This window comes from Pelophylax lessonae (assembly GCF_965119305.1).
Source record: "Pelophylax lessonae genome assembly, chromosome: 4".
Lineage (NCBI taxonomy): Eukaryota > Metazoa > Chordata > Amphibia > Anura > Ranidae > Pelophylax > Pelophylax lessonae.
Genome location: NC_138771.1, coordinates 91,813,208 through 91,836,369, shown reverse-complemented (window position 1 = coordinate 91,836,369; position 23,162 = coordinate 91,813,208). Strand labels below are relative to the sequence as shown.

The 23,162-nt window shown below is 47.7% G+C and overlaps 1 protein-coding gene across 5 annotated transcripts in view; it reads left to right on the top strand.

Annotated features, from left to right (window-relative positions):
• MYO5A (myosin VA) overlaps positions 1 to 23,162 on the top strand; it is a 391,043-nt gene that overhangs the window by 142,036 nt on the left and 225,845 nt on the right. For all 5 annotated transcript variants that reach the window (XM_082256683.1, XM_082256682.1, XM_082256681.1 and 2 more), the window contains one exon: positions 21,973 to 22,117. In XM_082256683.1, the coding sequence (XP_082112809.1) occupies positions 21,973 to 22,117 (145 nt within the window). The remainder of the gene's footprint in view (positions 1 to 21,972; positions 22,118 to 23,162) is intronic.

Below are 23,162 nucleotides of genomic sequence, written 5' to 3'. Positions count from 1 at the left end.
CAGCTGGAACTCCTCTTTAAGAAAGCAATATTTCATCAAAATAAAACGTTACTAATGTTGCACTACTGTACATTCACATTTTCTGCTATTTATTTATTTAAAGCATTTTATATAGGCTCTTTTTTTTTTTAATTTTAAACATTTTATTCTTCTATGCTCTCTATAATGGTATTGTACAGAGAAGCCCCAAACTCTTCTTGGTTCCCTCGCCACCACTCCAGGTTTCTCTTCTCAGTGCACCACCATAGGTCAGGCTCGCCCCCAAACCAGGGCTGTGTGTGTCTATAGACACACACAGCATGGCTCAGCCCTGCTTCCCCACTCTCTGCTCACAGGATTTATTTGACAGCAGCAGTAACCAATGGCTTCCGCTGCTACCTCTCTGTCCTATAAGGAGAGCGCCAGCAGCACCACTGCAGATGGGCGTGCCGCTTGTTTGGGAAAGGACTCAAGAATAAGGGGACATGAGGGGGCGATGCTTCCACTGGGACATTTTTAAACTTAATGCAGGGAATGCATTAAGGTAAAAACTGTTCTGCCTTTAGAATTCCTTTGTTAAAAGGCCAGAATGGTATAGTTTAATAAACATTGTTTGGGTTGATTAACAAAAATTAGGTCAAAGAGAAATGGAGAAGAGAAGACCTTCCACAATTTTCCTTAGCAACCAGCCAGGTTTCATCTTTTACTAAGGATCTGCTATATTTGCTATGCGTAGTCTAGTTTTTGCTTCAGTTCCTCATTTTTTTGATTAATTTTAAAGGATAGCTAAACCCTAGAAGAAAATTTTATTATATTGCAGTCTACCAGTCTTTTGATGTGGTGGCTGCATTCATTTGCCAGGCTAGAATTATTATGTCAGGTACAGAAAATACTTGTTGATTTTGCCAGAAATGCAAAATCCCTGTCTCTCACTTACTATGAGCTGAACTGGAAGCAAAAATAATGTTTTGTTTCTTCTGTAAACTGATATCCCCCCCATCCTCCATGTAATAAAGATGAACAAAGGCAGACATGTTTAAACAGCTCCCACTGGCCCCAGTAGAGCGGATGGGCCCTAATGTCGAGCCACTGCACATGGGAAAGTAATTATTTGCTCCTCTGCAGATTTTGTAATTTTGCCCACTTACATAGAAATGAAGGGCCTTTCATTGTTCTCATCGTTTTTTTTTTAAATGACAGAATATCAACTAAAATCCCAGAAAAAAACACATTCTACAAATGTTAAACATTTAATTGCAGTTCAGTGAGTAAAATAAGTATTTGACTCCCAAGCAAAACATGACTTAGTACTTGGTGGAGAAACACTTGTTGCCAAGAACAGAGGTAAGACATTTCTTGTGGTTGGTTACCAGTTTGCACACAACTCCGGATGGATTTTGGTCCACTCCTTACGGTTTTCTTAAGATTTCTTGGCTGTGGCTTGGCAACTCGAAGTTTCAGCTCCCTCCATACATTTTCTATAGGATTAAGGTCTGGAGACTGACTAGGCCACTCCATGACCTTAATGTGCTTCTTCTTGAGCCACTCCTTTGTTGCCTTTGTGGTATGTTTTTAGTCATTTATGCCACTGTTCTGGCTGAGGGAAAAAGATTCTCATCCAAGATTTTACAATACATGGTCCCGTCCATTGGCCCCTCAATACAGCAAAGTTGGCCTGTACCTTTAACAGAGAAACAGCTCCAAAGCATAATGTTTCTCCCTCTCTGCTTGACTGTAGGGATGGTGTTCTTAGGGTCATAGTCTGAATTTTTCTTCCACCAAACACAGCAAGTCGAGTTAATGTCAAAGAGCTTAATTTTGGTCTCCTTTTGAAAACAGCGCTTTCTCCCAATCCTTCTCTGAATTATTTAGATGTTCATTGGCAAACTTCAGATGGGCCTGTACATGTGCCTTGCGGGCGCTGCAGGATTTCAATCCATGACGGCGTATTGTGCTACCAATGGTTTGTTGACTGTGGTCATAACTGCCTTGAGATCATTCACAAGTTCCTCCCTTGTAGTAGTTCTGGTCTGATCCCTCATTTTTCTTACCCTATGAGGCAAAATCTGGCATGGAGCTCCAGACTCAGGGCGGTTGATGGCTATTTTGTATTTTTCCCATTTGCGAATAATTGCTCCAACAGTTGTCTCCTTCTTCTCACCAAGCTTCTTGCTGATGGTCTTGTAGCCCATTCCAGCCTTGTGCAGGTCTACAATCTTGTTTCTTACATCCTTTGACAGCTCTTCGGTCTTGCCCATGATGGTGAGGTTTGAATGGAAGAAAAAGATTCTGTGGACAGGTGTCTTTTATACACATAACGAGTTGCTGTTCGGAGCACCTTCTTAAATTGACAGGACCCTTCTTTGTAGCACAGCCTTTCTCAACCGGTGTGCCCCGGCACACTAGTGGGCCGCCAGAGGTCCTCAGGTGTGCCGCGGGATCATGGAAGTTAAGAAGGGCTGTCAGATGAACCCGATCTCTCGATCCCCTGCCGAACTGTACATCGGCACTGTGAGGAAGCACCGCCAGCCTCAGCAAAGTGAAAGTAAAGGGAGGGGGGAGTGTGTTGTGCTCTCTGCTTCCCCCCTACAGTGCAGTACTCGGCCTCTGTGAGGAAAGGTATTGTACTAGAACTTTTAAAGTTTGTGTATGTGTGTGTGTGTGTGTGTGTGTGTGTGTGTCTGTGTGTACACATGTGTGTGTGTGTGTGTGTGTGTGTGTGTGTGTGTGTGTGTGTGTGTGTACATGTACATGTCTGTATGTGTGCCTGTATACATGTGTTTGTATTTGTACATGTGTTTGTGTCTGTGTGTTTGTATGTGTCTATATGTGTCCATGTATACATGTGTATGCGTGTGTGTGTGTGTGTGTGTGTGTGTTTCTACATGTGTTTGTATGTGTGTGCATGTGTCCATGTGACAGTGTGTGTTCATGTATACATGTGTATGCATGTGTGTGCATTTGTGTGTGTGTTTGTACATGTGTTTGTATCTGTGTGTGTGCATGTGTCTGTATGTGTGCATGTATACGTGTGTGCATTTGTATGTGTGTGTTTGTACATGTGTTTGTGTGTGTATGTATCTGTATGTGTGCATGTATACATGTGTAGGCATGTGTGTGCATTTGTATGTGTGTGTTTGTACATGTGTTTGTGAGTGTATGTGTGTATGTATACATGTGTAGGCATGTGTGTGCATTTGTATGTGTGTTTTTACATGTGTTTGTGTGTGTGTTTGTGCATGTATACATGTGTATGCATGTGTGTTTGTTCATTTTTTGTGTGTATGTGTGTTTGTATATATATATATATATATGTGTGTGTGTGTGTGTGTATATATGTTACTTTTAATCCTGACCCCCATTCCTGTACTGCCAGAACTGCTTTTTAGGGCTTGTTTCTGATAGCAGCAAGGGCTGCTGCTCCTTTGAAAATCAATCCTTGTTTAGATCACTTTTCAGAGGCATTTGGCAGGCGGTAAAGAGACAATATGTTGTTTCTCACCACCTGTTTTAAGCCCAGAAATGCAGCTGCAGCCACCACATGTGTACATCCCCAGATGCTGCCTCTGCAGCTAAAGGGGGAGCAGCTGAGTGTAGTAAAGACAGCTCAACCATGTGGTTTTACTGCCCCTCCAACCTGACATGTAAAGCCCTGTGTGGATGTGTGCTGCGAGTAGGGCTTCAATGGGCTTCCATACCAGCAGAAATGCAGGGAAAGAAGTCCCTGACCCTTTTTTTAAACTTGTGCCGCACCCAAAGCACCCCATGTTTGCCAAAGTGTGGGGTGCCATTAAGAATTAATGGCTCCCCTAAAGAACAGAGCATTTGTCTGTGTGTCAGGAACGAGCATGATTCTGCGCGTGTTCTGCGATACACAGTAAAGTAAATCAAACCTTGGGCAGGGGTGCCTCAAGACTGAAAATACTTTTCAAGGGGCCCCGACTGAAAAAAGGTTGAGAAACACTAGTGTAGCACAGGAGCACATACTGTATCCAGTCTGTGGGAGCCAGAATTATTGTTGGTTGGTAGGGGATCAAATTACATATTTTACTCACTGAACTGCAACTCCATTTATAACATTTGTTTTTTTTCTGGATTTTTCGTTTATTTTCTGTCTCTATCATTTAAAATACACCTATGATCACAATTATAGACCCTTCATTTCTTTGTAAGTGGGCAAACTTACAAAATCAGCAGGGATCAAATAACTATTTTCACCACTGAATGTATCTATGGAGAATCGCTCTTCTGTGCTTATCAGAAGCTTCTGATCACGTGACTGCTGTGATAACCAAGATAGGAGCTTTGTCAAAAGGGTGGCAGCAGCAAGGAATTGAAGTCCAGCCCCGGAGACGACCATGGCTCCCTTTTGTAGATGCACTGAATGAGTTAGTGAGTGAATGTAAGTGTGTTATTGTCCCTGATTGTAAAAAAGCTGGGACCTACTTCCCTGTTCTCCAATTAGATTCCCCCTTTCTCTCCTATTTGTCTTTTCCTTTCTTCCTTTTCTTTTTTTTGGGTTGTATACTCTTAATGAATGGGGCTAGACCCGTTTTTTTCGCTTTATAGGTGCACACTGTCAACAGGCTTGGATGGCCTCCTTAGCCATGCTTAGAGCCGGTTCACACTGGGGCGACTTGTCAGGCGACCTGGTCGCCTGACAAGTCGCCGCGGGTCGCCTGCCATAGATTAGCACAGGACCCCTTCTAATAGGAGCGACACAAGTCACTCCGACTTAGAAAAAGGGTCCTGAGCTACTTTGGGGCGACCTGCACTGACTTCAATGTTATGAAGTCCATGCATACCGCTCCGAGGTCGCGGCGCGAGCTGCGCACCGCGCCTCCACAGGTCGCCTCGGCAAGTCGGGTCGCGCCTATGTGAACCGGCTCTAAATGTTTTAGTGCTTATATGTTTATTTGCTACTCGAGTGCTTCTGTGTCTGTTATTTTCACATTATAGTTACGTTGATGCTGACACAATATATACACCGTATTTTGGTTGGGACTCCGGCCTTTGTGATTTTTTTGTTTAAAAGAACATTTTGTATCCTGACTTTCTTTAATAAATAGATTATAGGTAAAAAAAAAAAAAAAAGTAAAAAAGCTAATGATGTCACCACATCATAGGACTTTAGAGCTATAAGGCCTCTTTCACACGGCCGCTCCGGTTTTGTGCTCCGCTGCGGGACTTTTTTTTTTTTTCACGGAGCGTGAAATCCGCTCCCTATGTCCGCATATCATCCCATCCGTTTGCGGATGATATACGGACATAATGTAAGTCTATGGGCATTGCGGATGTCAGCGGATGACACCGCTGACATCCGATTTTGCTTCCTTTCCGTTTTTTGAACGGATGAAAAAATAGGGTTCTGTTCCGTTCCAAAAAACAGAACATAACTGAAAGGAAGAAAATCGGATGTCAGCAGATGGTATTCCGCTGACATCCGCAATGCCATAGACTTACATTATGTCCGTAAATCATCCGCAAAAAAATAGGATGATTTGCGGACATACGGAGCGCCCATGTGAAAGGGCCCTTAGACCGCATTCACATTGATCCGACTTGGACCGCGACTTGTCAGCCTGACAAGTCACGGTCCGTCACGCTCCCATTGTGTAGTACAGGAGCCGTTCTGATAGGAGCGACACAAGTCGCTCCGACTTAGAAAAAGGGTCCTGTACTACTTCGGGGCGACCTGGAGGCGACTTGCATAGACATTCATTTTATGAAGTCTGTGCAAGTCGCGCTGAAGTTGCGCTGCACGCGACTTCACAGGTCGCCCCCTAAGTCGGAGCGACCTAGTGTGAACCGGCACTACAGTTTTGTTTTGGTGTTTAAATATGGTTTAATATGTAAATCTAAACATACAAAGACAAGCTATGGCAGCTTAGGTTCTCACCCAGATTAAATCTCCTCTAATGGCATTGGTCTTGATCATGTAAAGATCCTATAGCAAGTTTTTCTGGCATCTTGTTTTTTTGCAATCTAGTGGCTAAAATTGGGTCAAAAATGCATTTCCAAATAGTACTGTAATAGCACGCTCTACACAAAGATAGATGCATCATCTTCAACTTATCTGAGGATAAATATGTGGGATAAATGACACAGAAGAAATACCATACTTTTTCAGATGTGGTTCACTACTATGTGAAATCACTGCAGTCAGGAGAGCGAGAACTATTTTGTATGGGCTCTTCATCAATGAAACTTCTTTTACCTGTTCAAGCGTCAGTGTAAGATTCTATAGAGGTGTCATAATATGTGCTTCTGATTGTTAGGCTTCTATTTTACACCCAACTTGTTTCTACAACATGTGCATATCATTGGACTGAACTGGGAAGAATGCAGTGGGTGCAGCTGGCAAGAGTAGAAAAAAGGGTGAATGTCCCGGGAGCCGCACATTAAGACAAGACCCGCTGTGTGAGGATAAGTGGCAGTCTCAGCCTGGACCCCCAGCAGGCAACTCCTCCAAGACATTTCACTCTGCCCACCAGCGCTTACTCATGGGGATGAGTTCTCCATAAGTAAGCTCTGGTGGGCAGAGTGAAATGCATCAGGGTTCCTGGCTGAGACTGCCTCTTATCCTCACACAGCGGATCTTACCTTGATGTGCAGCTCCTGGGACGTTCAGCCTCTTTCTACTACTACTTGATTCATAGACAAGCTCCCTTCCTGGCCAGCACTCTCAGTGGCGGGCACAGGATTTTATTTCATTGCAGCCTGAGCTGCTCACATACATACCTTTTGGTTTACAGGTGGCAAAACTCATTGTAAAAAATGGCTTGCCCTCATTGGGAGAACTCTCCATCTATGGCCATCCTTACTTTGGGGCCTCTGTAAATTAGACTTGTTGCAGTGTAGTTATTTAGAGGAACAAAGAATATCCTTATTATAATAAAGTAAAACACTAGGCTAGCTAAACTCACTTCAATTTCTCTCATTCCTCCATCTATGCTAAACGATGTGGATGGAGGAACTTCCAATGCAAGCTACTGTATTCTGACAGCTGCCAACGCATGCGGCTGTCGGAATGCCTGAACAGTGATTTGCTTCAGATATGATTCAGTCACTGTTTTCATTGACTAACTCTTAAAGGTGGGTGAAGCCATCAGGGCCACCTATTGCTTGAATTCCAAGCTGTGTATGGCCAGTACTTCGATAAGCATAAGTAATGAAACTCGGGGGAATTATCTTACATTTATTGGTCACTAGGTACAGAAACCTTAATGTACTGTTTGTGCACTGAGCACATCAAAAATGCTATAGGCACATTTTTGGTGCACTGCAGTTGAACTCAATGGAGAGAGGAGGTTGCAATAAAGCCTAGAGCAGGGCTTCCCAAACTTTTTTGGGCCAAGACCCACTTCTGAATACAGTTATTTTTCGGGACCCACTGTAATTGAATATTGTAAAGCTCTACGGAATTTGTTGGCGCTATATAAATGCAAATACTATTAATAATAATGCATATTTTAAAGGGAGGGGGATGTTAAATTAAAAATATCAATCAATTTATTTTTGAATACACTTAATATTTAAATAAATATAAGGCTATATGGCACTCACCCTCCTTCCTCTAACAGCAGTCCACAGTGAAGGTGAAGCCCCTGTTTGCCCTCTCCAGGGCCCAGCACACCTCACCCAGAGTCTCCATGATGAGGAGCTCTATGCTGGTCTTGGTGTCCTGGCTCTTCTCCTTCAGATCCTCTACTGGGGTCACAGAAGCTGCCATGAACTCCTGACACCGCCAGGCCACCTGGTCCTCCTATGACACCAAGGCTGCTGCCTTTGTCCGCTGAGAGAATCCCGCCGCCAGTCTAGCCACCACCACCGCTGTTGCCAGCAGGACCGAGGAGCTGGCTCTGCACCCCATGAACATATCCTTAATAACAGCCCACATACGTACTCACTGATGCAAGTGTCCTCCTCGTGGGAAATGCAGACCAGCCTCCATAAACTGCATGGGCAGGGTCCTGAATCCATTGCGATTTGAGTGTTCTGGCTCTCTGTAATTTGCGCAGGCTCGCGCAGCACAATTTAAGCAGGCCCGCTCTCAGTGATTTCCAGCTCATCGCGACCCACTCAAATGCAGCTCGCGACCCACAGTTTGGGAACTCCTGGCCTAGAGAGAGCGCCAAGCCCTTAAATTGTTGACACAACACTAACGCCTCCATTGATTTTATTACCTAGTGAATTTGCCTAAAATGCTTACTTTCTCTGTCGCTCATTGACAGACGTAGTCTTCTTGATTCACAAGAACTGGGTTATGTTGTCTCCGCAGGAGCAGGACTAGGCAGAAAGAAAAAACGTTCTGGCTCCACCTTAGGGGCAGTCCCTAAGGGTATATCCTCCCTCTCTCTGCTACAAGGCATCAGTTTTTTTCTGTCTAGTCAGGAGTAAGGACCTAAGTTCCTTGCTGGGATCTTTTTGGTCCTGGCAAGATTTTTTCTTTAGAAAAAATATTTTTCTCTTACGTCCTCCGACAGTCGCCGCCTCTTCATATTCGTCACATATGGGTATTAGACTTTGCTCCGAAGGAGTAGCTAGGCAACAGAATATGTTAACAATAAAGCTTTTAACATATCCCACCCTCAAGGGGTGGTCCCCTCAGTCAATACCCTCCTACTTCCTGCAACCATATCTCAGTTTTAATGTCTAGCTTGTCAGGAGTGGCTGGCTCTCTCTGTGCTGGGACTTTCTGTCCCAGACTCTTTCTTCTTTTTAGAATTTTGTTTTGAGTTTTCTCTCTACCTTTACTTAGCTGTTATTTTGTCAGCGTTAGTTAGTTCTTCGGATGAAGAGGATCATGCGGACTGGGTCTCGGGCTGATCCCCCTGGTCGCAGGTCGTGGGTCAGTGGCTTCCCAGTCTGCCATCGAGCGTTCAGCCAGGTAACGCTCCTGGCATAGTGAACGACCCATCCCTGTTCGGTGCAGGGATGATTGGTGAGGTGGCTACCTCACTGGACGCTGTGCGGTTTCTTAACCCCCATTTTGTGCGTCTTGAATTGCGACTCTCCCTGCCTCATGTGCAGCGGCTTGTTCGCCTGTGCGGGTCCCCCACGCCATGTGAGGTAAGTGTATTTATGTGGGGACCTGTCTGTCTGGGGGGGTGTCAGTCTGGGACTGTGTAACCTGCCTCTATTCACACTGCTTGTCTCCCTATCTCTCGGCTGCATGCTGTGGGCTGCAAGTGGGGGGGGAGCTGTATGACACTGTGTGTGTCAGACTGGTCAGTGTGAGAAGCTGTGTGCTGTGGGGCATGTTTTTTTGGCATGTTTGGGCATATACAGCGATCGCTGCGGCGATCTGACATGTATTCTGATATTGGAATGTAATGTGTGTGTTTTAATGCACTGTGGAGCGGCGGTTTCGGCGCCAAACGACGCCATTTTGCCTACACCCGCTCCGGCCGCATGGTTTACATGCATGGCGGCCATTTTCTTGTAGCCTTCATAGGCTTACATAGAGCGCCCTGGCAGCATCACTTCCTCTTTCCAGGAACACCGATCGAGGCAGCAGCAGCGGCGAGGGTCTCCTCAGGTTTTATCCTTCTGTTCTTGCTATCCATTGCCTGTGTTCAGTTTGCATATTCCCTGTGGGGGGCTCATTGTGCTTGAGTGTGGTGCGGTGGGCTGCGCTTGCCGCGCTTGCTTAAAAGGGGCAGTTAACCCTTGGTTGTCTGGCATTACAGGGGCAATGGATTCTCAGGAGGGCAAATTTCCTACAGTATTGGTGGAAAGCCAGGGGACCGCTGTTTCCCCCCCAGGGGGGGATTTAGCCACTATTGTGGCTGGCCTTGCTGCTCAGGTGCAAATGCTGGTGGCTGCTCAATCTACTAAAAGGCCCAGAGTTGCTCTTTCCTCTGATTCTGAGGGTGAAGGTGATGGGGCTGTTATGGCAGGGGCCTCCTTATCGGGGTCCCGCTCCTCTCTTGATCTAGTGGGGTCTGAGGTGGAGGCTGAAGTTGAGGGGGTTGATAATTCTCCCCCTGGCTCGCCTGAAGAGCTTGCAATCATGGATGAGTTGATTGCTTCCATTAACCACTTTACAACCGGAGGATTTTGCTGTCTTCTGTCCAGGCCACTTTTTGCGATTCGGCGCTGTGCGACTTCAACTGACAATTGCGCGGTCGTGCGACGCCGTACCCAAACGAAATTTACGTCCTTTTTTTCCCACAAACAGAGCTTTCTTTTGGTGGTATTTGATCACCTGTGCGATTTTTACTTTTTGCGCTATAAACAAAAAAAGAGCGTTTATTTTAAAAAAATAACAATATTTTTCACATTTTTTTATATGAAATTCCCCCCAAAAAAGATGTAAAAACCAATTTTTTTAAAAGTTTTTGGCCAATTTGTTTTATGCTACATATGTTTGGTAAAAAAAATCGCAATAAGCGTATTTTGATTGGTTTGCGCAAAAGTTATTGCGTTTACTAACAAAGGGAAAGATTTCTGTCATTTTTGGTGTTTTTTTTTTAACGCGTAATGGCGGCGATCTGCGATTTTTTTTTGCGGGACTGCGACATTGCGGCGGACAGACCGGACCCCTGACTGACATTTTTGACACTTTTGGGGGTACCAGTGACATTACTGCAGTAATCAGTGCTATATATATGCACTGTTACTGTAAAAATGACACTGGCAGGGAAGGGGTTAATTTTATTGGAGAGGGAGGGGTTAATGTATGCCTGGTGCTTACTGACGTGTAGGGGGGGAGGTGACTATGTGATTCATGGACAGATCGGATGTCCAGCTATGCTGAACAGTCCGATCTGTCACTCCCTGTCACTATGGAGATCCGCCCGCTGTGTTTACACACAGCGGGCGGATCTCCAGACTCGATCCCCGACGATCGGGTAAGAGCAGCGGCGATCGCCGCTGCTCCTCCCCTGGCCCGACTCCCGCTGTGAATGAAAACAGCGGGAGCGAGCCTCCGGCGGCGTGCAAGCGCCGCCCAGAAGGGGGAGTGTCCAGTCACGTTAATACTACGTGGCTGGACGATAACGAACCACTCTGCCGCAGTAGTATTACTGTGAGCGGTTGCAGAGTGGTTAAGCAAACGCTGCGTTTGCAGGACGAAGTGTGTCCCCCCGCTGCCTTGGCGGCTTATGGGACGCAGAGGAAACGCAGGACGCCGCAGGTTTTTCCCTGCAATGATGATTTTCAGCGCGCTGTTAAGGATCTATGGCGCAATCTGCGCAAACCTTTTGCGGTACCAAGTAGATTCAAGCTGCGTTATCCTTTTTCGCCTTCCACTGATGAAAGGTGGTGTGTGCCTCCACCAGTGGATCATGCAATTGCGGTTTTGAACAAAGCCACTGCGATTCCTGCAGAGGATTCCCCTGTTTTCCGTGATGCCACGGATAGGAGACTGGAGTCTCTTGCCCGTCATACTTATTCTGTTACGGGTTCTATGCTTAAGGCTCTGTTTGCTTCTCTCATGGCGGCCCAGGCGATCGCAAGTTGGACGCAGATGCTTAGGCGCGTCCTAGTGGCCGACTCGGCCTCGCCGGCGACCCTGGATATGGTGGATCAAATCCACCAGGGTGTCATGTATCTGTGTGATGCGGACCTGGACCTGATTCCGTTGGCTGCACGTGTGCACAGCGTGGCGGTGTTGTCTCGCCGCCTGATTTGGTTAAAATGTTGGTCGGTGGACCAATCTTCACGTAAGACCTTAGCCAATCTGCCTTATGATGGGTCTCGCCTTTTTGGGGAGTCCCTGGATGTGTTGATTAAGGGGATCACCGGGGGTAAGAGCACTCTCTTGCCCCATTTCCCCAAGGCTAAGGGGGCTTCTGGGAAGAAGCATGCTAATTTTCGGCCCCCTCAGGGGTCCTTTCGTGCCTTTCGGCCGCACTACAAGGGCAAACCGTTCAAAGGTCAAGGCTCTCAGAAGAAGCCCTGGTCTGGTAAACAGAAGTCCGGCCAATCCGGACCTGCAGCCCATAACAGTTCGGCCTGAAGGGGCGCCCTCACCCGGTTTTGGGGTGGGGGGACGCTTGCTCGGTTTTCTTCAGCCCTGGTTGGCACGTGTGCGGGACAGATGGGTTCAGGAAATCGTTCGATCTGGTTACAAGATCGAGTTTCTCTCTCGGCCGGAGAGCAGATTTTTTCCCTCAAATCTTCAACTGTCTCCAGAGCGCTTGCGGGACCTGCACCTGGCGGTGCGGGACCTGAGGGCTCAGGGAGTGGTGGTTCCGGTGCCTCATCGGGACAGGTTTCGGGGGTTTTATTCCAATCTGTTCACCGTGCCCAGAAAGGAGGGCAAGGTTCGTCCGATTCTGGACTTGAAGGCTCTGAACCGCTCTGTGCGGGTTCGCAAGTTCCGCATGGAATCCCTGCGGTCGGTGGTGGCTGCCCTGGTTCCGGGGGAATTCATGGCCTCCATCGATTTGAAGGATGCGTACCTTCACATCCCCATATTCGAGGGTCATCAGAGGTACCTTCGATTTGCCATTGCGGAGGATCACTACCAGTTCGTGGCGTTGCCCTTTGGTCTCGCCTCGGCTCCGCGGGTCTTCACCAAGGTGCTTGCACCAGTTCTTGCATTGTTGAGGGCCCAGGGCGTTTCTGTCCTGGGCTATCTGGACGACATTCTGGTTCGGTCTGCGACCAGCCAGGGTCTGGAGAAGGACCTGTCTGTCACGATGCAAACTCTGCAGGAGTTTGGTTGGACGATAAATTTTCCAAAGTCGACACTGAGTCCGTCTGTTCGTCTTCCCTATCTGGGAATGATTCTGGACTCGGTGCAGGCGAAGGTCTTCCTGCCGGAAGACAAGCTCAGGACTCTCCAGGAGGAAGTCAGGTCCCTAAGGGACGTTCCGCACTCGTCTCTGCGGACGTGTATGAGATGTCTGGGATTGATGGTCTCGGCCTTCGAGGCGATTCCATTCGCCCAGTTTCACACGTGGGGTCTCCAAGCGGAGATCCTGTCCAGGTGGGACGGGCGACCTCAATCTCTGGATCTTCAAATCTCGTTGAGTCATCGCACCAGAGGAAACCTTCTGTGGTGGCTCCAGTCCCCGTTGGTGTCCGGGGGCAAGTCGTTTCGTCCGATCTCGTGGACGGTGATCACCACGGATGCCAGCCTGTCGGGCTGGGGTGGAGTTCTGGGCGTTCTGTCCGCCCAGGGGACTTGGTCGGAGGGGGAGTCTTCCCTTCCGATCAACATTCTGGAATTGCGTGCGATAAGTCTCTGTCTTCATCGCTGGACGGACCGGCTGCAGGGCTGCCCGGTTCGGGTGCAGACGGACAATGCCACGGCGGTGGCCTACATCAACCACCAAGGGGGCACCAGGAGTGCCCGAGCGGCTCGAGAAGTGGCCGACATTCTGTCTTGGGCCGAGACTCGTGTCCCGGCGATAACGGCGGTTCACATTCCGGGGGTGGAGAACTGGCAGGCGGACTATCTGAGTCGCCAGACCCTGGATCAGGGGGAATGGTCTCTCCACCCGGCTGTCTTCCAGATGTTGTGCGCGAAGTGGGGTCTTCCAGATGTGGACCTGTTCGCGTCTCGTCTCAACAACAAGGTGAAGAGGTTCGTGGCAAGGACGCGCGACCCTCGGGCAGACGCGTCGGACGCGATAGTGGCCCCGTGGCATCAGTACAGGCTGATGTACGCGTTTCCACCGATTCAGTTGCTGTCCAGGTTCCTTCGCAGGTTACACTCGGAACGCAGCACGGTGATTCTTGTGGCACCGGACTGGCCTCGCCGGTCCTGGTACGCAGACCTCGTGAATCTGGCGGTCGACGCCCCGTGGCGTCTGCCTCTTCGAGACGATCTACTGTCTCAAGGACCGATATACCATCCTGCTTTACAGTCGCTGGCTTTGACGGCCTGGCTGTTGAGACCGAGGTCCTGAAGGAGAGGGGTCTCTCTCCAGAGGTCGTTCATACTTTAATCAACGCGAGGAAGTCTTCCTCCGGGAAGGTTTATTACCGTACTTGGAAGGCCTATTTTGCCTGGTGTGAGTCCAGGGGGTTTTCACCCCGCACGTACTCGGTTTCCCGTGTGCTGTCTTTCCTTCAAACGGGTGTTGATCAGCGTTTGGCGCTGGCTACGATAAAGGGTCAGGTGTCTGCGCTGGCCGTTCTGTTTCAACGTCCCGTGGCTTCCAACTCCTTGGTTGGCACCTTTTGTTCAGGGTGTGCGGCATCTGGTCCCCCCTAGGCGGGATCCTCTGCCCCCTTGGGACTTGAATCTTGTTCTATCTGTGTTACAACGTGCTCCTTTTGAACAGATCAGGGAGATCTCGTTGTCTATGTTGTCCAAAAAGGTCGCCTTTTTGGTGGCGATCACTTCGGCTCGCAGAGTGTCGGAGCTAGCGGCTTTGTCCTGCAAGTCTCCGTACCTGGTTATTCATTTGGATAAGGTGGTCTTGCGACCTAATCCTTTGTTTCTTCCAAAACGAGTTTCGGAATTCCATCTTAATGAGGATATTGTCTTGCCTTCGTTGTGCGCGAAGCCTAAACATCCAAAGGAGGTGAGATTGCATTCTCTGGATGTTGTTCGGGCGATAAGGGTTTACCTTAAATCGACTGAGTCTTTTCGAAAGACGGACTCCTTGTTTGTTCTTTCAGAGGGTCCTCGGAAGGGCATGGCGGCTTCGGCCTCTACCATCGCCAAATGGATCAGGCAGACCATTGAACAGGCCTTACTTTGCAGGGGAAGGTTCCCCCTGTGCCTGTGAAGGCGCACTCTACTAGATCTTTGAGTACGTCTTGGGCCTGTCGTCATGGGGCTTCTGTAGCCCAGGTGTGTAAGGCGGCGACCTGGTCGACCGTACACACGTTCACAAAATTCTACAAAGTAGATGTTCAGGCATCGGCGGATGCTTCCTTTGGCCGCAAGGTTCTTAGTGCGGCTGTTCCCTAGGGTCCCTTGTTGGGGACTCCTGGCTGTTGGGATAAGTTTTGTATCCCCTGGTTTTTTGTCTTTTTCTGGGTTGTTGCTCCTGTTGAGCACTTGTTTTTCCTGTTGCCCAGCTGGTTTCCTTCCTTTGGTAAGGTTCCTTTCTTTGATGCGGAGACTGCGTTGCCTTTTTGGCGCGGATGCGTTTCCCACCCCTCATGTTTGCACTGCTTTGGGACGTCCCCATATGTGACGAATATGAAGAGGCGGCGACTGTCGGAGGACGTAAGAGAAAACGGAATTTTTGTAAAATCTTACCTGTAAAATTCCTTTCTCTGAGTCCTCCGACAGTCGCCGCCCCCGCCCCTCTTTTGGGGTTTGGTTGTATACTCTACTGCTATTCCACTAAAACTGAGATATGGTTGCAGGAAGTAGGAGGGTATTGACTGAGGGGACCACCCCTTGAGGGTGGGATATGTTAAAAGCTTTATTGTTAACATATTCTGTTGCCTAGCTACTCCTTCGGAGCAAAGTCTAATACCCATATGTGACGAATATGAAGAGGCGGCGACTGTCGGAGGACTCAGAGAAAGGAATTTTACAGGTAAGATTTTACAAAAATTCCGTTTTTAGGTAGTTTTCTCCAGTGTTTTTTTCCTGTGAGATCTTCAAGCAAATACGCCGGACTGGGCGACACTAGTGGTCACCCCAGCCGGCCTACGAGCGTGCGCAGACCATTGCATTGCGCTTGGTCGGCCGCGACACATTCAAGTAAGTATGCGGGGCCGGGCGACGGGCTGGATGTTGAGATCCAGTGGTCACCCCGGTTTCTGCCTACGAGCGCGTGCAGACCAGAGCTCCGCGCTGGGTCGGCCGCGACGGAGTCCCATTGGAGGGACTGACCTTGCGAGTTAAAAGTCTCGCTTGGACGCCAGGAACCAGAGAGTCGAGGCATCCGGAGTGGTCCACAACCCCCCACCCCGGTGGAGAGGGTATTGTGAAGAGAGGGTGCCTGTCGGTTCGGTATGGTGAGTAAACGTCCCCTTTTTTCCTCGTTATGAGGCAGTATGAATTATGGGCCCCTCCATACATGGTCAGTATATATCTGACACTAAAAGTCCCCCTTGTAAATACAGTATGTGTTTGGTGGGAAGTGGACTTGGTTTGAGGGCTAACACTCTACCCAGCAGACTGTAGTATTACAGCAGACATTGGAGGTATAATCCTACCTTAATTGTAGTGTACCTCCTGCAGATCGATAAACCGCCACTTAGCAGAGATGCAGGTGGATGTGCTGGGAAAAACGATTTCGGCGGTCCGCCGCCATTTTGCCGTAGACCGGGTGCATGTATGTCCTCAGGTCACGCCGGCCGCCATGTTTTTGGAGTCTATTGTCTCCTGTATGGGGGCGGCCATGTTTGATAAGCCCAGCTACCTCGTGGAGAGCTGGGAACGCCGGAAGGCATACACAGGGGGCGGAGCCACGTCCTTCTACCCGGGAAAACGAACACAGCTCTTTCCAGTCTGTAAAAGATGGACGCTGACTGCAGTTGGTTGGAAACTTCTCTGCATCGGGTGGTGAGCCTTGGGGGTCCCTCTCTCTCTCTCTGGGGATCAAGAAGCAGGTACTCTGAGGGGCGCTATTGCGCTAGGGGGAGACACATAAAAAAAAAAAAAAGAGGTATTTTTTTGATTTAAAAAAAAAAAAAAAGTTTTTTGTTTTTTCTGGCAGAGGTGTCCTGAATTAACATGGACCCTGCCACTCATGTATCTCCACCGGATCCCCTCGAGGTGTCTGCAGGATCCTCCAGCACCCCACTGACGGTTGAATCATTGTCAGCTATTATGGAAACTTTTGTGTCCCGGGTGGAAGTGGCTTGTCAGGGACAGGGCGCAAGAAAGCGACCCCCGCCTAACCCCTTATTATCTGAAACTTCGGATTCAGACTCTGAGCCTATTTCTGCAGTTGCAGGTACTTCATCGGGGATTGGTGTCTCGGGTACTGTCTCTTCAGACAGTGAGGAAGATGTTTCGGCATCAGCCATAGCCCGAGAGGAAGCGTTGGTAAACGCACTCATTGTATCTGTTCAAGAAACCTTAAGATTACAGGGTATTCCATCGGAAATAGCTGAAACTGAAATCCCTTTTGGGACTAAAAAACGCATGAAAGTGGCGAAGGTTTTTCCATTGCCCAAATGTTTTGGCAATCCAATCAAAGAAGAATGGAGTCTGCCAAAACGCACCTCTGCTATTTCTAAACGCATTAACAGGCGTTATCCGTTTGAGGAAACCCTCATTAAGAAATGGACAGAACCACCTGTGGTGGATTCACCAATTGCTAGATTGAATAAAGCCACGGTTATTCCTTTAGAAGACGCTCCGTCTTTTAAAGATCCAGTGGATCGCAAGATAGAAGCTATGTCTCGCACCATGTTTTCCTTGATTGGATTAGCTTTCAGACCAATAATTGCTATTGGTCTGGTTTCGCAGACTGTAACTGAATGGACCAAGTGGTTACGCCGGGACTTAGAAGAGGTCCCTCAGGCGGTATCAGATTTGTTGGAACAAATGATACAGGGGTTACAGTTTGTGTGTGATGCGGCGTTAGACGCCACTCCATTATTGGCGCGAGCATCAGTTTCAGCAGTGGTTCTCAGGTGTACACTGTGGCTAAAAGGTTGGTTAGCCGACCAAGGTTCCAAAAAAGCATTAGCTAATATCCCCTTTTTAGGAGAGCGTCTATTTGGAGCCAACTTAGATGAGATCATTAAGGATCTCACGGGTGGAAAGAGCACCTTTTTACCGCAAAATGTTTAAGGGTAAAGGAACTCGTCAAAGACGAGGGCCTTCTTTCTCTGCTCACAAAAAGTTTTTTCGTCCCGCGGGTGAAAAAATTAAGTCCTCCAAAGCTCCTTCAGGAGGCTTCAGGGGACGTTGGTTGGGCAAGCAAAAGCCCGCCCCCTCCAGACCTGAAGATAAATCGTCCAAAGCCTGAAGGTGCGCCCCCACCCATAATTGGGGTGGGGGGACGTCTTCGCCGGTTCCCGGATCCATGGCTTTCCAGAATCCCGGACAAGTCCCACCGGCGCGATTCTTCCCTTCCAATATCCGACTATCCCCGGATCGTTTAGAAGATCTGCGGAGAGCAGTCACGGATTTACTACAACAAGGAGTGGTAGTCCACGTTCCTTGGACAGAACGTTTTCAAGGGTTTTATTCAAACCTATTTACAATACCCAGGAAAGAGGGCAAAGTGCGTCCAATTCTGGACTTAAGGGCACTCAATTCCTTTCTCAACATAAGGAAATTCAAGATGGTATCCATTCGCACAGTAGCAGCCTTCCTGCATCCAGGGGATGTCCTAGCGTCCATAGACATCTAGGACGCCTATCTTCACATTCCCATTTTCACAGGACATCAGCGGTTTCTACGCTTTTCCGTAGAAGAGAACCACTATCAGTTTGTGGCGTTACCTTTCGGTCTCGCCACGGCTCCTCGGGTCTTCACGAAGGTGTTGGCCCCAATGTTGGCACTACTGCGCCAAAGAGGCATATCGATTCTAGGTTACCTAGACGATCTCCTGCTTCATGCAGAGTCTCCTCAGACCCTGCTACAAAACATAGAAATTACTATAATTTCTTTACAGGAATTCGGGTGGCTGGTGAACCAGCAAAAGTCATTTCTGGTTCCCACCCAGAGGCTCGAATATCTGGGTCTAATTCTAGACACAGTCAGGTCAAGAGTTTTCCTTCCGGTAGGGAAACTCCGGAAGATTCAATCAGCAGTCCAGTTGTTACTATCCAACAGCTGGTCTTCTCTTCGAACTTGCATGAGGGTTCTGGGATTGATGGTGGCTTCCTTCGAAGCAGTCCCATTTGCCCAGTCCCATACCCGAATTCTTCAGCAAGAGATTCTTCTCAGATGGAATCGGAATCCGGAATCCATGGACAATCGGATCCGATTGAGCAAACAGACCAGAGAGTCTCTGGTCTGGTGGCTTCGGTCTCCGATGCTCAGCCAGGGAAAGTCATTTCTGCCAATATATTGGACGATAGTGACCACGGATGCCAGTCTATCCGGATGGGGAGGAATTCTCGGTCAGTTATCTGTCCAGGGACTTTGGTCCCTGGAAGAATCCAGGTTGCCGATAAATGTATTGGAACTGAGAGCGATCAAACTTTGTCTGATTCACTGGACCGAGCAGCTCCAGGGCAGCCCGTTTCGGATCCAGTCGGACAACGCCACGGCCGTGGCTTATGTCAATCACCAGGGGGGCACCAAGAGTGTCCGAGCGGCCAAAGAAGTGGCTTGCATTCTTCGCTGGGCGGAACGATTTGTTCCAGCTATCTCGGCAGTGTTCATTCCGGGGGTGGAGAATTGGCAGGCAGATTATCTCAGCCGTCAGACTCTGGATCAGGGGGAATGGTCCCTCCATCCAGACGTTTTCCACCAGTTGTGCCTACGGTGGGGCACCCCGGATGTGGATCTGTTGGCATCACGATTCAACAGGAAAGTACAGAGATTCGTGGCTCGCTCCCGCGATCCTCTATCAGAGACCGCAGACATACTGATCGCCCCGTGGGGGCAATACCAGCTAATGTATGCCTTCCCTCCTCTCGGGTTACTGCCAAGACTTCTTCGCAGGATAGAGGAGGAAGGAATTCCAGTAATCCTGGTAGCTCCGGACTGGCCTCGCCGAGCTTGGTACGCCGACGTGGTCAGACTGGTGGCGGACGTCCCGTGGAGACTTCCTCTCAGGGAGGACCTACTGTCTCAGGGACCGATCTTCCATCCTGCTTTACGATCGCTGGCTTTAACGGCCTGGCTATTGAGACCCAGATGCTGAAGGACAAGGGATTGTCAGCTTCAGTTATTCCTACTCTAGTTAAAGCAAGGAAAGCGACTTCCAGAAAGATTTATCATCGTACATGGAAGTCCTACATTGCATGGTGTGAACCTCTGGGGTTCCGTCCACGGTCTTATTCGGTTAGCCGAATATTAACTTTTTTGCAACAAGGGGTTGAGCAGAAACTGGCCTTGAGCACTATCAAGGGTCAGGTCTCAGCATTAGCTATCTTCTTTCAGAAGCCTTTGGCTACTCATTCCTTGGTGCGGAATTTCATCCAGGGGGTGCGACATCTGGCTCCGCCAGTGCGCACGCCGTTACCACCCTGGGATCTTAATTTAGTATTGTCGGTTCTTCAGAAACCTCCCTTTGAAGATATTAGGGAGATTCCTCTACCTACGTTGTCCCAGAAGGTGGCCTTCTTGGTGGCTATCACTTCTGCACGCAGGGTGTCAGAACTGGCCGCTTTATCTTGTCGTTCCCCATATCTGGTGGTTCATAGAGATAAGGTGGTTCTTCGTCCAAATCCATCCTTCCTACCAAAAGTGGTTTCAGAATTTCATCTGAATGAAGAAATTGTATTACCTTCCCTGTGTCCTAAGCCCAGTCATCCTCGGGAGTTTGCTTTACACTCCTTGGATGTGGTCCGGGCGATCAGGGTATACTTGAAAACGACAGACTCGTTTCGCAAGACGGATTCACTTTTTGTGATCCCGGATGGACCCAAAAAGGGGTTGCCTGCATCTGCCGCGACTATTTCCAAGTGGATCAGACAGACGGTGGTACAGGCTTATTCTATTAAGGGTCGGGAGCCCCGTTCCCTGTTAAGGCGCACTCCACTCAGGCACTTAGTGCGTCATGGGCCTTTCGCCATCAGGCGTCAGTGGTCCAGGTGTGCAAGGCGGCTACCTGGTCGTCGGTGCATACCTTTACAAAACATTATAAAGTTGATGTAATGGCATCGTCTGATGCCTCGTTTGGCCGCAAGGTTTTGCAGGCCGCCATTTGAGGAGACCAGTGGTCTGCCTCGAGGGTTTTTTTCCGTTGGAAATTTTCATTTGAGTCTCATTCTTTGTTTATAATAAGCCTTTAAAACTTCTAGTTTGGCACCGGTTGGGCCTTCTAGATTGGATTTTGATTTCGGTCAATCCCACCCCTCATTTGTGGCACTGCTTCTGGATGTCCCAGTTCTTGTGAATCAAGAAGACTACGTCTGTCAATGAGCGACAGAGAAAATCGGATTTTTGTAAGATCTTACCGTAAAATCCTTTTCTCTTAGCTCATCGACAGACGTAGTACCCGCCCCTCTATTATTGAGTTGGGTTGGGTTAAATTCTCTGTTGCTGCTTTGTGACAGAACTGATGCCTTGTAGCAGAGAGAGGGAGGATATACCCTCAGGGACTGCCCCTAAGGTGGAGCCAGAACGTTTTTTCTTTCTGCCTAGTCCTGCTCCTGCGGAGACAACATAACCCAGTTCTTGTGAATCAAGAAGACTACGTCTGTCAATGAGCTAAGAGAAAAGGATTTTACGGTAAGATCTTACAAAAATCCGATTTTTGCCAAATCTCCAAGCCAGTTTGAAAGAAGTCTAACTGTAATAGACTTTTTGGGGTTGATTTACTAAAACTGGAGAGTGCAAAATCTGGTGAAGCTGTGCATTGTAGCCAATCAGCTTCTAAATTCAGCTTGTTCAATTAGTTTTCCACAATAAACTGGAAGCTGGTTGGTTTCTATGTAGAGCTGCACCAGATTTTGCACTCTCCAGCTTTACTAAATCAACCCTTTTGACTCTTACATTGTAGAAGCGCTAGCTGGTTAACTGGAGAAACTGATGGATTTGGCTTATTGTGTTATGTTAACATGAAGGTTAAAGGAAAAAAAAAAAAATTAAAGAAAATATAAAAAAGCGCCCTCCTTATGCTTTGAACAGGAAATCATATGTGTGTTTACATAAGTATAAAACTTGTGACTCTCTGGACCTTTCTATGATCCACGCCTCGCAAGCAAGATCTGACGTTGTTTTGAGATGCTACCATGTTAAAAAGCCTTTGCAAATTATGAACAGTATTTCCTTCAGTGAATCCACGTGACTGTTTATGCAGATCTCACAAATACTGTCAAGTGATTAACTTGGCTCATGGAAGCTTCCGAATCCTTTGTGTCTTTCACTAGAGACTTTTACAGTTTAATAAATTTAACCATAAATGTTTTTCCCTGGAGCAGGAGTCTGAAAGCTCTAATATCTTGAATGACTTTTGATTTTCTCATCACATGTTTTCTCTTTTTTTACAGGCATAGTTCTTGTAGCGATAAACCCTTATGAACAGTTACCTATCTATGGCGCCGATATCATCAATGCGTACAGTGGGCAGAACATGGGGGATATGGACCCCCATATTTTTGCAGTGGCAGAAGAAGCATATAAACAAATGGCCAGGTGTGTTGTGTCATAATGCATTTTAATATTTTGTTTTGTATACTGCCCATAAATAAGTGACATAGCCATTGGTTGGTGAATTGAAAGTGTTTCTAAAGCCAAAACCCTTGCAATTGTTTTAGTTTGGGAAAGAGTGGGGACTTGGGGGGGGGGGGGGGCGTAGAACCCATTTTTTTTATTACTGTTTGTGAATGTGAACCCATGGGGAGACTCACTTTCTTTATTTGCCTTTTTGTCCCGGTGACCATTGTCAAAGACGAAACCCAAAGATTTGAGTTGTCACCTATAATGGAACAGAGGGGATATCTTCCAATGGTGGTACCTGTTTCAGTGACATTTGTTGAAGAGGGGATTTCTCTCTTGGAGAGAATTGCTCTCACTTTTTGTTGTATCTGGCATACTGATGGTAAAAAATGCCATCCAAAATGTGTAAAGAAAGGTTTTCTTTATATATAATTTTAAGCTGAGCTCTTGATTGATCATAATCTTAATTTTTTGTATAGTTACATTGTTTGAGCTTGGACCAATGTAAATGTGCATATGTTATACCTGAGCGGTTGCTATGGAAGCTACAAATCCCTATCGTAGTCGGCGCTGCAATAGCAACAATCTTCCAGTTTCTGTGCCGAGTTGCTTTCTTTCTGCATTGTCACTACAGGGGATTGGTCGCCCAGCACTGCCACCATTCACAGAACACCTTGTATGTTCTTTAAGGAATGCAAAGCTTTCTCTGATTGAGGTTAGGGGGGTGAGGTTACAATCTCCACCCCTTCCAAATGAAAATGCCTGTGGTCACTATGCAGAGGCTAAGCCACTTGTTGCAGGACCCAAAAGATTACTGCTATCATTTAAAAACACCAACAGCTACATTATTTTGCATCTTCCACAGCAATCATACATGTTTGAGATATGCACATTTTACATGTGGACCAATGTAACTATGCAATAAAACTCATACCAAGAGTTCAGCTTCAGGGGCAATTCACACTACAATACTCTACATTTGAACATGTTTGCTTGTGTTTAGTTGCGTTGCATTATGAAT